This window comes from Salvelinus fontinalis, chromosome 1, assembly GCF_029448725.1.
Source record: "Salvelinus fontinalis isolate EN_2023a chromosome 1, ASM2944872v1, whole genome shotgun sequence".
In the NCBI taxonomy this organism is placed as follows: Eukaryota; Metazoa; Chordata; class Actinopteri; order Salmoniformes; family Salmonidae; genus Salvelinus; species Salvelinus fontinalis.
This window is the reverse complement of record NC_074665.1, coordinates 24,131,279-24,146,941: the sequence shown is the minus strand read 5'-3', so window position 1 is coordinate 24,146,941 and position 15,663 is coordinate 24,131,279. Positions and strand designations below refer to the sequence as shown.

General features: G+C 44.6%; 1 protein-coding gene across 9 annotated transcripts in view; it reads right to left on the bottom strand.

Moving 5' to 3' along the window:
* Nucleotides 1–15,663, bottom strand: part of LOC129848213 (rho GTPase-activating protein 44-like) — a 77,059-nt gene that overhangs the window by 14,204 nt on the left and 47,192 nt on the right. For all 9 annotated transcript variants that reach the window (XR_008758503.1, XM_055915655.1, XM_055915679.1 and 6 more), the window contains exons 2-16: nt 9,357–9,396; nt 6,755–6,874; nt 6,574–6,650; nt 6,160–6,271; nt 5,833–5,909; nt 5,262–5,373; nt 5,081–5,149; nt 4,816–4,897; nt 4,194–4,321; nt 3,988–4,099; nt 3,051–3,132; nt 2,806–2,886; nt 2,118–2,231; nt 1,726–1,817; nt 1,275–1,455 (exon numbers count right to left, since the gene is read on the bottom strand). Coding sequence is in view for 8 of the 9 variants with exons in the window: in XM_055915655.1 (XP_055771630.1) it covers nt 1,275–1,455; nt 1,726–1,817; nt 2,118–2,231; nt 2,806–2,886; nt 3,051–3,132; nt 3,988–4,099; nt 4,194–4,321; nt 4,816–4,897; nt 5,081–5,149; nt 5,262–5,373; nt 5,833–5,909; nt 6,160–6,271; nt 6,574–6,650; nt 6,755–6,874; nt 9,357–9,396 (1,479 nt within the window). In the remaining variant the exon portion in view is untranslated. The remainder of the gene's footprint in view (nt 1–1,274; nt 1,456–1,725; nt 1,818–2,117; nt 2,232–2,805; nt 2,887–3,050; nt 3,133–3,987; nt 4,100–4,193; nt 4,322–4,815; nt 4,898–5,080; nt 5,150–5,261; nt 5,374–5,832; nt 5,910–6,159; nt 6,272–6,573; nt 6,651–6,754; nt 6,875–9,356; nt 9,397–15,663) is intronic.

Below are 15,663 nucleotides of genomic sequence, written 5' to 3'. Positions count from 1 at the left end.
GGGGGGGGTTATGTCACGCCCTGGCCTTAGTATTATTTGTTTTATTTATTATTTTAGTTAGGTCAGGGTGTGACATGGGGTATGTGTGTATTTTGGGGTATTATATGGTAGAGGGGGTGTTTGTTGTAGTTTATGGTTTTGTGTTGAGTGTATGTGTCTAGCTGTGTCTATGTTGGGTGTAGTTCTAGGAAAGTCTATGGTGGCCGGAATGGGTTCTCAATTAGAGACAGCTGATTTCGGTTGTCTCTAATTGGGAGCCATATTTAAGGCTGCCATAGGCTTTAGCTGTTTGTGGGTCATTGTTTGTGTATATGTCGACGTAAGTGAGTTTGTGTGTGCACTTACGTTTGAAGTTTTTTCACGATCGTTTGTTGTTTTCGTTAGTGTTGTATAAGTGTGTCGTGTTCATCTTCGTCGTTGTTATTAAAAGAAGATGTATTCAAATCATGTTGCGCCTTGGTCCTCTCGTTCATGTCAACGCGATCGTGACAACGCCATAATTTGGGGCTTAATAAAAAAAACTGTTACGCATTCCTGCGCCTGTCTCCCAAATCATTTATACCAGCGTGACAGTATTTTTAAAACAAATTCCCGTAAATATTATTTGAAACTATTTCCAAATACTTGCTTCCAAATACATGTCAAATATCCCTAGGACCAAACAGACCTGGGTTCAAATGCATGGGAGTACTTAAATATCTGTATTTGAAAAAAAACTTTTCTGTGTATTTGAGTATTCTCAAATACATAGCAATACTTTCTAAGTGAACTTCCAAATACTTTTTCAAATATTCAACTACTTATCAAAATACTTATTTGAAATGTACGTGAAAATTATTGAAATACCTTAAATAGTATTTAAATCCAGATCTGCTATGCCATACATCTTCACAAAACACAAAAATACGTTGCTAGTCAACCATTACCCATTGCTCACGCAAATCCTTTATTCTGAACTGTGCTGTAATAACCAATAATATCAATAATAATATTTGATGTCCAATCCCACTGGGCACAGATGTCAATTCAATGTCTATTCCACGTTGGTTCAACGTAATTTAATTGAAATTAAGTGGACACACAAGTTGATTCAACCAGTGTGTGCTCAGTGGTATGGTTCATGTTCCAGAAAATAGTTTTCAGCGAGGACAAGGAGGGAAGACAAGCAGTTAGGTAGTTGACTTCAGAGAGAGAGAGGATTTGGGAGCGATGTGGAGGGTAAGATATGGTAAGATAGGGTAAGATATGGGGCAACAAGAGTTGGATCTTCTTACCCATCCTTCTTATAGAACTCCAGCATCATATTATCGGTGGCCACACTGAGTGGACGTCGGCTCTGATCATTGTGCTTGCGATCTGAATGGTCCATATCTGGAGACGGCATGGAGCTGTAGTTGGCGTTGTGATTGGTGTGGACTGGGCTGCCATAGTTTCCTGTGACATTAAACTCAATCTCTGAGAGAGAGGAAGGAGATAGGTCAGGCGATTACTTCTGTGACAATTCACAGGTATCCTGTTGTAAGAACTGACTCTTAAAATTGTGAATAATGTCTCCTAAGGTCGGTGACTGGCTGTCATACTGTGTCTGTGAGAGCTGACGCTCGACTCCACTTGCTCCCTTGCAGAGGGCGATACAAGGATAATAAAGCAATGGTATTAACCCCTAATGGATGATGGAGGCGGTTGTGCCTGATGGAGGCTGAACAGACACTGTGTTTCCCTCACCTCCAGGGAAGAACCAGTCAGCGTGCTGGATGATGGGCTCAATGATGCCTACGATCTGCAGGGACACAGTGGTCATCATCTCGGTAATGTTCCTGGTTGGGAGAGAGAGGAAGAGATATGAAGGAGATAGTTTAGTTTGATGGAGAGGGATATAACTGTACTGGAAATGATTCACTTGAACCTTGAGATATGAGTATTATTTAATTTGGACAGTTTTCTGCATTTTCATGATGTTCGAGAACTGACCATTAACATGACGATAAAAGTCAAGAGATATAAAGGTTAAAGATATATGGAAATGACTAAGGAGTATTTTTCTCTTTAAGTCGCAACCAATGACCAGGCATTGCTTTTAAAAAGGTATGGTGTGGTAGAGAGAGGTTAAGTCCTACCCTTCCTGCGTTGTCCACAGCAGGTTGGGGCCCAAGACAATTGCAATATTCCCAGGGGTCATTTTATTTTCGTCCTGGTAGTCATCCAACTTGGCGAGGAATTTGATTAAATACCTGAAAGAAAACAAATAAACAGTGAACTAACTATACATTTATATTTTCAACTAACTATACATAGTCATTTATGTACTGTATACCGCATTGGCTGACAAATCTCTGAATCACAGAGATTGAGGTTTTCGTGCTCATCCTGAAATGAACAGATTGCTCAGACAGAACCCCAGGCAGCTCTTTTCAATTGGGCTATGATAAGGACAGCTTTGACAGGTGTTTCGCAAAAGAAGACAACCTAAAGATAAGCCTATTTGTGAGATTCAATGAAGACGCTGACATGCACTGCAGTCTGTCAGCCTTTTGATTCTATTTCACCTTTCTTACACTCCCCCACTCCCACTTCTCCTTTTGATATAAAAAAAATTACAAAAAAACACCCAGTACTGGCTGCTTGAAAGCTATGATTCCTCGGTTAAATGCCTCTGCTGATGTGAAAAGAGCAGTGAGGGATGAAAACGGTGAAAGGTGATGGAAACTGAAATAATTGAATGGTCAGGCAAGTCCAGGAAAGACCAGAGTGAAATGGAAGCGGGACAGAGGAGAGCGAAAGAGCGAAACAGAGATGGCGACTCACTTGAAGTTGTTGCCGTTGGCCAGGGGTAGTTTCTCGCAGGCTGTGAGGAGGGCTTGGAGTCTCTTGTCTTGGTCTTGAATGCTGCCAGACGAACCACAAAATAACAACTCAGTGTAAAAGAGAAACTCCCTTTCCAATGATCTCATCCTTTTAAAGTGAATAAAAAAATGACCAGCATGGCGTACGAATCCAACACAATGAATAAACATCAACTAATTCCGGCATCATTATAAGCAGATACTGACTTGGAAGCTTGAATCCATTCGTCGTAAAGTTCAAAGGTCATCAGTGGCTCAGGGAGTTCCCGTAGGTAGGATTTCAAAGCACCTGTCGGGATAAGACAAGAGGAGGGTGAGTGAGAGAAAGAGGGATAAAGCGAGAGGACTGGGAGAGTGTGTGCTGAAAATGAGAGGGAGAGATAAAATGAGAAAGTAAGAAGGATTATACAGCTACTGTTTAGGCCTAAAGACAGCGGTGCCAAAAGATGAAATGCATCAGAAAACACTGCCAGACACAGAAAGAAGGAGAAATAGGGGGAAGGAGAGAGTGTGTATCTCTACTGTAACTATTTCTCATGTGTTGTACGGGATGAGGACGTCCTAGTATCCCTCGCATTTTGACGGTGTGGAGGAAACCACGACAGCTGTGCCACTCTTCTGCGTGTATGTGTGTGTGCAGGCACACCTGTGTGTGTGTCTATTTGCACTACTAGATAATCACATTCAATGCAGAGCAGTTTGAATCCCTGCAGGGAGCATCTTTTATTAGCTGTGTTGACTTGATTCTGATGTGTTTGGACTGGGTGACGTGAATCCACCTTGACACTACCCTAACCTCAGGAGAGGGTCGCAAATTAGCTTTCCTTTTGGTGCAGGCTCTGTGTATCAGCCTGTTTAACATGGAATCGTTAGAAATAAACATGGAAGAGGATTCAGAGATAATTATTTTCCAAGGCTCACTCAGGTTTCTATTCACATGGTCGTATATTCAGATTCTGGCACAGCCAGGATCACAACAAGGCTGTGCATAAGACCTAAGTTGTTCGTAGGTTGACAGGGAGCCCTTGATAACCCAAACAGACTAGGGGAAGGTTTCCGTGACCATATCAGTTGTCATGGTAACAGATGCAGAGTGACAGGGAGAGGGGGGTTGGGGGGGGGGGGGGGGGGTTTGCCAATTCACCTGCGATGGCGTGAGGGTCTACAGAATACTCCTGTACGTCCATCACCCCGCAGTCTAGAGACGCCTTGAGCTTCTTCAGTTTGGACGCAGACGGCGCTACTCTGAACAGGCCCTGGAATGGGACAGGAACACAGGAGGTTAGGCTAATCAGTACGTTGTCACTTGGTAACCGGAAAACATAGCGATAGGGTGAAATACACACCGACCTCTTCCTGCATGCCACACTCCAGCAGCATGGTGACACAGGCTTCGATAGGAAAGGCAATATCCCGCCCGCTGAGGGCTAGGTGCTCCTCTAAGGGTTTCCCATAGCACGGCTTCTCCACCCAGGTCTCTGTCAACCCCAACACACACACACACAGCACCAAGGTTACACAGTCAGCAGGTTAATCAGGTTATTACTAAGGCATAACATTACCTCAAATACACTAGAGCCTCGGTGCAGCCCCTGTTGACTTTAACTTACTTGATATACGCCCTTGGTTCCTATAATGATGGATATGTCAAAAGGAAACTAATAGCATACAGTAGCTATGAATATCAGGGTTGGGTTCAGTTCCATTTAAACTACAGCAATTCAGGGAGTTAATAGAAATTCCATTCATGAATTGAAACGTCTTCACTTCATTAAAAAATAAAGAAAATCAATGTATCTTCAGAACTGACTGAATTGAAATGGAATTGACCCCAACCCTGATGAATATAGAGAAGATGTGCACCAATGCTCCTACTGCAGGGTTGAAGTTGGAAAGAGATGGTATAATACTGTATGTGTGTAATAATGAGTGAGGGCTGGGTGGGCGCTGGGCGCTGGGCAGACAGACTCACCCTGGTGGGCTTTAATCTGAGGCAGAATATTCTGGAGGAGCTCTAACGACTTCCTGTGGTACTGTGCCTGCACCTCTATCAACTAGAGACAGAGAGAGATGGAGAGGGAGAGCGAGAGAGAGAGAGGGAGAGAGAGAGAGATGGAGAGGGAGGGAGAGGGAGAGTGAGAGAAAGAAAAAGAGAGGGAGAGAGATTAGTGTATGTTCAAGCTGTACCTCAATGAAGACATACAGTAGTGAGCGTGATTAGAGATTAGAGTACTTACTGCCTGAAAGTAGCTTGCATAGTCGATTTCTTTGGCCACAAAATTGTACATGTCTGCTGATAATTGATCCTGGAAAAATACAAAAGTTTAACTTCAGAAAACAAAGAGAGATTTCAGAGAAAACATCTTGAGGCAAGTGAGAAAGAGGACGTGAGCGAGAAAAAAGGAGATGTAGACTGACTCGACAGATCTCCATTCGATTGGCTGCCTCTTCCATCTCTTCCCTGAGGTGCTCGCCCTTGGCCCCTGGCTGCACGTTGCTGGACATACCCGATTTGGAGGACTGGTGGAACCTGATGGATGGAGGGAGAACCGGGGGGGTTACACATCCTATGCATACATATAGACACCCGCTGCGTCCCAAAACTTGTTGACTTCTGTGTCTGTCCATTCGTCCACCTGTCTGTCTGTCTGTCTGTCTGTCTGTCTGTCTGTCTGTCTGTCTGTCTGTCTGTCTGTCTGTCTGTCTGTCTGTCTGTCTGTGTCTGTCTGCCTTCCTCTCTCTCACTCTCTATCCTCCCCACTTGTTCATGGTAGGGGTGGAGAATGTAGCCATGCCTAGATCCTCACTGTACAGTACGGGCAATCCAACAATGACATTCACGTGAAACGCTGTAACGAGATCCCTTCACAGGGGGTTAAGTTTCTTCCTGTCTGGACACACAGCAAAATCACGCACCATTTTCACACACACAGAGACACCTTGAAACGCACACAGACAGACTCAGGCAGTGTCAGTGAGCAGCTCTTACCTTGTGCGTGCCGAATCCATGTCCAGAACCAGTTTTGCTAATTGTTTCCTTTGTTTCTGGATGTTGGGGATTTCCACCTGAGGGAAATCACATCACAATAAAACAAATACTCTTTACTCTGGTTTGTTCTGTAGTGTGAGAGATTGAACGGAGACAGACACTGCAATGTCAGAGGCGCTTTACTTGCCTGTTAAACTGATCATCATTTTATCAATTACAATAATTCTGTTCTCCAGCTTGTGCAATAGCTTTGCAGGTGTGGTAAATTTGAGGTGGTGTACTCTCTCTGACCGTGGTAAAGATCATGATTGCTCTGGTCTACTGTACCTCGGCTAGTTCGTACAGGGGTTCCACCACGTCTCTGTCAATGGTGAACTCAAACAGGATGAGCTCTTGAGCCATCTTCTCCTGTGTCTCGCCACACAGTTTTAGCATCTTCCTGCAACCGGCCAATGAGAGGCCAGAGAAAGCAGCGCATAGCCAATCAGAACTCAAACCAGAACAAGCCCTTGTGTCACTTCAAATCATTACCGTATGTGCTATCCCAATAATGCATAAAAAAGTGTCATATGCTATTGAAATGAGCTGATGGCTGATCGTTTACTCTGCTGTTGATCATGGATCATCCCTCTTTAATACATCCTGTGACAGATGTGGCAGATGATCAATCGGTAATTAAGGAGATTACTGTGTGTGTGCGTGAATTACTGTTTGTGTGTGAGTGTGCATGCGTGTCCTCACCCCAATAGTGAGTCGTCGCCCAACACTGCAGCTCCCTCCACCAGGCATTGCGCTAGCGTTGTAAGGGGCAGCTTTTTCTACACAGGAAATAGAACAGGAGAACATGTAACACTCCCCTGGAAATGTATCATCTCAATGTCAGCATTACAAGAAGGAACAGGGAAAATACAGGCAGACTCACCGAGGGCGATCTGACAGACCTTTTCTCCACATCCACCCCCTGTTGGCCCTGCAGACAGGCAGTCAGCTTCTTGTGGGTGCTGTGGGACACCTGTTTGACCAGCTCCAGCCGCTTCTCCACCTGATGGACAGACCGAAGGACAGGGCTCACTGATTTGGGTATCTCTCTTCATACACACGGACACTCAAACACACACACACACACACACACACACACACACACACACACACACACACACACACACACACACACACACACACACACACACACACACACACACACACACACACACACACACACACACACACACACACAGATAATCTGAATGCAATAAGTGCATCCTGTACATTTTCTCTTTAATAGTTAAGTGTTCCCTACACTCATCAGAAACCAATCCAGTGGAACCGATGTCGTCTCCATTGACGATTTCATTAATCTAAAGGTATTACACAGATATAGGATCTTAATTTGAGACAGTTTGCTACAGCAAGAGAATAATCCTGCAGCAACAGGAAACGTGAATTATAATGTGGATGATAATTAATGTACTGGATGATGTGGATGATAATTAATTAAAGAGTTTATATATTTTTCGTAGGCTAACATCAAGTCTGAAATTTCAAAGTGGAAATCACAAACTTTTTAAACCTTAAATACACTACACATTTAAAATGTAAAATCCTGCAACAGGGTGATCAAATTAAGACCCTACATCTGTAGCCTGTAGTCTGGCTCTCTCAGTAAATCAGAGGGGAGGTTCAGCCTTTGTCTCTAATTAAAGAGGTTCCATTTTGGAGCTGATTAACTTTGCCTTCGGTAATTCGACACCCATTTCACACAAAACATACTCTGTTTTAGGGTTAGAGTTTCACATTCAGAAAAGAGGTATGTACAGTGCATCCTGAAAGCATTCGGACACCTTCCCTTTTCCCACATTTTGTTACATTACAGCCTTATTCTAAAATGGATTAAATTAATTTGTTTCCTCATCAATCTACACACAATACCCCATAACGATAAAGTGAAAACATGTTTTTAAATATTTAAGAAAAAAACATATTTACATAAGTATTGAGACAATTTGCTATGAGACTCGAAATTGAGCTCAGGTGCATCCTGTTTCCATTGATCACCCTTGATATGTTTCTACAACTTGATTGGGGTCCACCTGTGGTAAATTAAAATGATTGGACATGATTTGGAAAGCCACACAGCTGTCTATATAAGGTCCCATAGCTGACAGTGCATGTCAGAGCAAAAAAAATCTTAGAGCTCCGAGACAGGATTGTGTCGAGGCACAGATCTGGAGAAGGGTACCAAAACATTTCTGCAGCATTGAAGGTCCCCAAAGAACACAGTGGCCTCCATCATTCTTAAATGGAAGAAGTTTGGAACCACCAAGACTTCCTAGAACTGGCCACCCGGCCAAACTGAGTAATTGGGGTAGAAGGGCCTTGGTCAGGGAGGTGACCAAGAACACGATGGTCACACTGACAGAGCTCCAGTATTCCTCTGTGGAGATGGGAGAATATTCCAGAAGGACAACCATTTCTGCAGCACTCCACCAATCAGGCCTTTATGGTAGAGCGGCCAGACAGAAGACACTCCTCAGTAAAAGGCACATGACAGCCCGCTTGGAGTTTGCCAAAAGGCGCCTAAAGGACTCTCAGACCATAAGAAACAAGATTATCTGGTCTGATGAAACCAAGATTGAACTCTTTGGCCTGAATGCCAAGCGTCACGTCTGGAGTAAAACCTGGCACCATCTCTACGGTGAAGCATGGTGGTGGTAGCATCATGCTGTGGGGATGTTTTTCAGCGGCAGGAACTGGGAGACTAGTCAGGATCGAGGGAAAGATAAAAGGAGTAAAGTACAGAGAGATCCTTGATGAAAACCTGCTCCAGAGCGCTCAGAACCTCAGACTGGGGGCGAAGGTTCACCTTCCAACAGGACAACGACCCTAAGCACACAGCCAAGACAACGCAGGAGTGGCTTCGGGACAAGTTTCTGAATGTCCTTGAGTGGCCCAGCCAGAGCCCGGACTTGAACCCGATTGAACATCTCTGGAGAGACCTGAAAATAGCTGTGCAGTGACGCTCCCCATCCAACCTGACAGAGCTTGAGAGGATCTGCAGAGAAGAATTGGAGAAACTCCCCAAATACAGGTGTGCCAAGCTTGTAGTGTCATACCCAAGAAGACTCAAGGTTGTAATCACTGCCAAAGGTGCTTCAACATAGTACTGAGTAAAGGATCTGAATACTTATGTAAATGTAATATTTCAGTTTTTTAATACATTTGCAAAACTTTCTAAAAACCTGTTTTTGCTTTGTCATTGTGGGGTATTGTGTGTAGATTGATGAGTAAAAAATTTATTTACCCGATTTTAGAATAAGGCTGCAATGTAACAACATGTGGAAAAAGTCAAGGGGTCTGAAGACTTTCCGAAAGCACTGTATATATACTTGCAGTTCACAGACACATAACAAACAGGCATATTCTGTAGGCCTATATTAAGCCATTATAAGCACAGACACATGCACGCACACACACGCACACACACACACAAATACACACTAACAAAACTTCCTTTTGACTCTTACCTGTAGCAGGTCTTCACTTAATACTTCAGTTTTTTCAGCTCTGCAATGAAGAAGAAGAGAAAGGCGATTAGGGTGGAGTGGGGAATTAGGGGATGCATTATCTAACAAGTTACCGTGGGAATGGGAAATGTATGCACATACCGCTGAATCAACGTTATTACATCACAGAGTGCATTTTCATGCGGATGACTCATTTCCCCGATGATGCCTTGGGCTAACCATGTAAAAGGAATGTTTACTTTACTGTTCTCAGAGTGCTGAGAGAGAGAGAGAGAGAGAGAGAGAGAGAGAGAGAGAGAGAGAGAGAGAGAGAGAGAGAGAGAGAGAGAGAGAGAGAGAGAGAGAGAGAGAGAGAGAGAGAGAGAGAGAGAGAGAGAGAGAGAGAGAGAGAGAGAGAGAGAGAGAGAACAGAATGTTCTTCTGGGTAACAACTACTTGGCTGCCTTATAAACCAAACAAGGCCCAGCTCTTTTTGGGACACTTATGGTGTGTAGCGAATAGAAATCGGACAATTTATGTCACCCACTCCCTCATCACTCAACGTCACAGAATATTGCTCAATACTGTACAACAAACATTGGTTTTCTGTAACTTTTATTTAGCTACGTTGTCATTTTGTCAGTTACTTTTGGATAATGGAGAATGATTCTGCTTTAGATCATCACTAAGGTGAACCAACGCAAGAACTCACTCAGGGTCATAACCGAATTCTCCAGAAAATACGGGGAAAACGCTGCATCACCATCATCTGTGAGTCACATAAGTAGGAACACATGGGTTTCTCATGGGTTTCTTTCCATTATGCTTTGAAACAGTGTTTACTGTGGGTCATAAATCATTACTACTTCTCCGTGTTCTGTTTCTTCATCTTCCCTTCTAAAAAGCATTGCAGGAGGCCTTGGAGAACTGCTGAGTCATTTGGCTGTCTCTATTGTGGGATGTTTCTGCCTGGTCTCATCTATGCTTGTCGGTGCCATGGCAAAAAGATGCGGATTTGCTAGGGGACCCGTGTGTGTCCTGATGGAGCATGGGGGGTTGGGGTGGGTTTGATCTGGTAGGGGATCCGTGTGTGTTCTGTTGGAGCATGGAGGGTTGGGGTGGGTTTGATCTGGTAGGGGATCCGTGTGTGTCCTGATGGAACATGGAGGGTTGGGGTGGGTTTGATCTGGTAGGGGATCCGTGTGTGTCCTGATGGAACATGGGGGGTTGGGGTGGGTTTGATCTGGTAGGGGATCCGTGTGTGTTCTGTTGGAACATGGGGGGTTGGGGTGGGTTTGATCTGGTAGGGGATCCGTGTGTGTTCTGTTGGAACCTGGAGGGTTGGGGTGGGTTTGATCTGGTAGGGGATCCGTGTGTGTTCTGTTGGAACCTGGAGGGTTGGGGTGGGTTTGATCTGGTAGGGGACCCGTGTGTGTTCTGTTGGAACCTGGAGGGTTGGGGTGGGTTTGATCTGGTAGGGGATCTGTGTGTGTTCTGTTGGAACATGGAGGGTTGGGGTGGGTTTGATCTGGTAGGGGATCCGTGTGTGTTCTGATGGAGCATGGGGGGTTGGGGTGGGTTTGATCTGGTAGGGGATCCGTGTGTGTTCTGTTGGAACCTGGAGGGTTGGGGTGGGTTTGATCTGGTAGGGGATCTGTGTGTGTTCTGTTGGAACATGGGGGGTTGGGGTGGGTTTGATCTGGTAGGGGATCCGTGTGTGTTCTGTTGGAACCTGGAGGGTTGGGGTGGGTTTGATCTGGTAGGGGATCCGTGTGTGTTCTGTTGGAACCTGGAGGGTTGGGGTGGGTTTGATCTGGTAGGGGATCTGTGTGTGTTCTGTTGGAACCTGGAGGGTTGGGGTGGGTTTGATCTGGTAGGGGATCTGTGTGTTTTGCCCTCTACTTGTTCTGTCTGTATTATCTGTATAATAAAAAAAGCCAAATTTTAAAAAAAATGAGAAAAAAAAAAGACATGTTTGTACACACTCACTCACTCACTCACTCACTCACTCACTCACTCACTCACTCACTCACTCACTCAAGGAAACAAACAAAACTGTGCTTAAGTGAAGGTGTGGACAAGGCACTTCCATTGCCTGAGATTACCCTCTCTGTCTACACATAAGCGCCTGCAGCGGGTCAGACAGGTAGCGGGACGACAGAGGAGGCTGGTGGGAAGAGATATAGGAGGACAGGCTCCTCAATGGAACAGTACCAAACACATCAAACATATGGAAACCACACGTTTGACGTTTAATTTATGCCATTCCAGCCATTACGACAAACCTGTCCTCCTATAGCTCCTACCACCAGCCCCCTCTGCGGGACAGACAGGTAGTAGGACAGGTCAGCTCATTGCTAGGGAGTGAGAGCCACTTGAGTCCATCTAGTTTGGATCTTTACCACTGCTTACTCCTGTCCACAACAGTGTAGAAGCAGAGTCCTACTGGAACATGAAAGTAAACACTAGTAACATGGCAGTTAGGGTGAAGTGCACTAAGTGTCATGTGCGCGCTTTACAAATGAAGCTCACTATTGCTATTACTATCAATACAATAGTGTTGGTCTTACAAATATCATTCAGATAAAGACTAAACAATACCAAATACCAAATACCAAAACAGTTCACTCTTGTTCACTAACCCAGACCTCTTCCAATAAGCACTCCACCCTCACTCTAACAAACAGACCTATCCCATATTTATTATAGTCTTACTGAGCATTGCTTTTCATCCTCTTCTACATGTCCCTAGACTGGGGCACTAAACATGAGCACACTGACTGGTTTCGGGCAATGACAGAAACGAGAGATTGGTAAAGAGAGAGAGAGAGAGCGTCAGAGAGACGGGAAGGGGGAAGGGACAAGAATGAGACCTGACTGTCAGGCCCTTTCACTATCTCACACCTATTCCCTCACTTCCACCCCCTCTCACACCTCCTCTATCTCGCTCTCTCTATCCGTGTCCTGACAGGAATAGAACCGAATAGGAGAGAACAGGCAGAGAGAGAAAGAGCCCTGTATGTCTGCGGACGGAGCAGTTGCAACTCATAATGAGGGTAATGCAGACAAGCCAAGCATAGATCTAGAGCTGATGGATGGGACAACTGCTCAGACTCCTAGCCAGTACCCAGCTCTTTTTGCTCACCTAAGGCAGCGGTTCTATATCTCAGGCCGTTTCTATTCTCGGCTCGCGAGGCCCAGTGTATTGATCTAGGTGATGAATAACAGGAGTGGCTGGAGTGGAGACTTATTTTTTCCATCTTCAGCAGCCTCTCTGTGCTGAGAGTAGCAGTGTGTGGTTCCCCATGTCTTCTGCTGTGGCTACTGCAGTACACACTTCAGCACTTTAGCTGTGCATTAGTGGGGGAAGGTGTGTAGGGGTGGGGTGAGTTTGTAAATGTGTGTGCATGTGAATGTGTGTGTGTGTGAAGAGTACATTACAGTACAGTGTTAACAGTATTACAGTATTCTCCATTTGTATAATTTGTCGATAACATATCGATAATTTGTGTACTTCTTCCTGGATGTAAACCTGAGGGCATAACAGTTACCAAATGTATACGGCTGTTGCGGGTCCCTCTATTCTTGGATTCAAATCCTGAGCCATTAGCAGGACTGGAGAGAACTGTGAATGAGATTTACTCCAGCATTTGAATTCTCCCGTGAGGCAATGACTCACTCATACAAACACAGGCGTGGTTTAATGAGCGGATTACGAATCAGTGAATTCTTTCGACAGGGAACATTGGAACACTCTCTCGCTCTCGCTCTCTCTCTCTCTCTGTCTCTCGCACGTGCGCGCACACACACACACACACACACACACACACACACACACACACACACACACACACACACACACACACACACACACACACACACACACACACACACACACTCTGAAAGTAATTTCCCAGGCCGGGTCTGAGGCTGGTCTGACCGTCTGCCTGATCGACTGTGTGATCGATCACAGCTACGATGAGAGAACACCTGCTACATCCTCCAGAGACAGGCCAGACACACGGACACACACCCATTTCTCGTCCTCTCTTTTTAGAGGCTGCATGATGAACGAGGGGCTGGACTAGAGAAATGCCATGAAGCAGCAGATGTCAACCACACTCTCTCACAAATTAGAAATGACAACAGAGCGAGTATGGCCTATGTTACATTTTACATGCCTTGAACGTATAAAGAAATGTTGGTTGTTTGAACTGTTATGCCCTCAATAACCACCAGGAGGCATGGTTCCATGACATGTCACACCAGTCCCTACAGTAGGCATATGACTTGGAGTTCATGACCCCCTCCTCATCCAATGAACCAGTAGGCTACATGAAGTAAAGAATGCGTATCAATGGAATGAAGCAAACGCCTATGAAGTTCTTTCATCCCGTATTACCACACCCTGCACAGAAGATGTACAGTTGCGGCCAAATATATTGGCACCCTTGCACTTTTCTTAAATAGTTCCCTATTTCTTCTAAAATAAGTTTAAATAAAAAAAACATTTGGGTCACCACACCTTGCAATTGGATTTTCAACATTAGAGAACAAATGTCATTATTGTAAACTTAAGTTTAAAAATAATTCTTTAGAAAATAAAGACATGGCATGGACAAAATTATTGGCACCTCGGAGCAAGTACTTGGTTGCACAGCCTTTGGCCAAGATAAACGCCATCAATGGGTTTGCTGCACCTTTCTACTAGCAATTTGCCCCACTAATTGTTCAATGTTTAAGCGATTCAACTGCTGTTTTCAGCTCTCGCCATCGGTTATGGATGGGATTCAGATCTGGACTCTTTGCTAACCACTCCAGAACAGTCCAGCCTTTCTTCTTGAATCATTCCAGGCTTCTTTTGATGTGTGTTTGGGTTGTTGTCCTGCTGGAAGTCCCACAACTTTCAACAGAGACAGGGTTGTACATTGCACTCCAAAACACTTTTGATAATCTTCTGATTTCATGATGCCTGCAGATATTGTTTTGAAGTCCAATGTTCAACCCAGTGTCCAGAAACTGGCTCTCCATTGAAGGTTGTTGGTCTTCCAGCAGGACAACAATCCCAAACACACATCAAAAAGCCCTCAAGAATGGTTCAAGAAGAGATGCTGGACTGTTCTGGAGTGGCCAGATCTGAATTACATCCAAAACCAAAGGCGAGATCAGAAAACAGCAGTTGGTGGAGGGTACCCCAACAACATTGATTCATTTAGAGCAGTTAGCTGCTTAAAGGTGGGCCAAATTGCCAGTAGAAAGGTGCAACAAGCTCATTGTTACGAGAAGAGTTTGTCTGCAGTTATCTTGGCTGTTCAACCAAGTACTAGGTCAGGGTTGGCAATAATTTTGTCCATGCCAGTTGTCTTTATTTTCTAAGTAAAATTGTAAACCTAAGTTCACAAAAATGAAATTGGTTCGCTAATGCTGACAATCCAAGTACAAGGTGTGGTGACCAGAAATCATTACTTTCGGTCTACAAGGAAACGACTGCATATGAGAAATAAGAAGTTGAGTTATCCCGACACACACGCCTCTCTCCCGGGCTCTGCAGCATCCGCTGTGTGATGTGAGGTTAAGCTTTTGTTACAGTGAATGCCTGATGAGGCTCTCTGCCAGTCAGAAGCCATTTCCCATCTAATGTTTCTAACAGACAGATCATGCAACACACACGAAGACTCACAGAGAAAATAAAACAAGGCTAATATTTCCTTCTGTAGGCCAAACACTACTTGAAATGTGTTAAGAAAATAGACATAACTCTAGCTAGCCTACAGTACATGCACACACTCACACAGCACAGAGGTATAGAGAGGCTGAGAAATGCAACACCGCCTCCTCAGAGCAGCAGATCCCACATGGCAGCTGCTGTGCTATCATCTGAGCTCTAGTTCTCTCTGTAGACATGTTTTTAATTCCCCAGCACATATTTAGCCAGCCAACACACACACACACACACCCACACACACGCACACGCACACACACACACACACACACACACACACACACACACACACACACACACACACACACACACACACACACACACACACACAGTCATCTCCTTAATGAGTGTAACAGTACCAACACTTCTGCTACAGATACAGCCAGCTCTGACCATTTCAGACGGAGACAGAGGTTGGGTAGATTACATATGGAAGTAGCCAGTAACTTAGGCTAATATAACTATTTCATTTGTAAGAATATCAGGACTGTATACTTTAGAGTTCATCAACAAGAAAAAGAGAGTCAGCCTAGTCTTGGCCATATAACCTTATGTACTGGTCCTTTTTCTCTGCATACTGCACAGTTACAGTGCTGCCTCAGGACG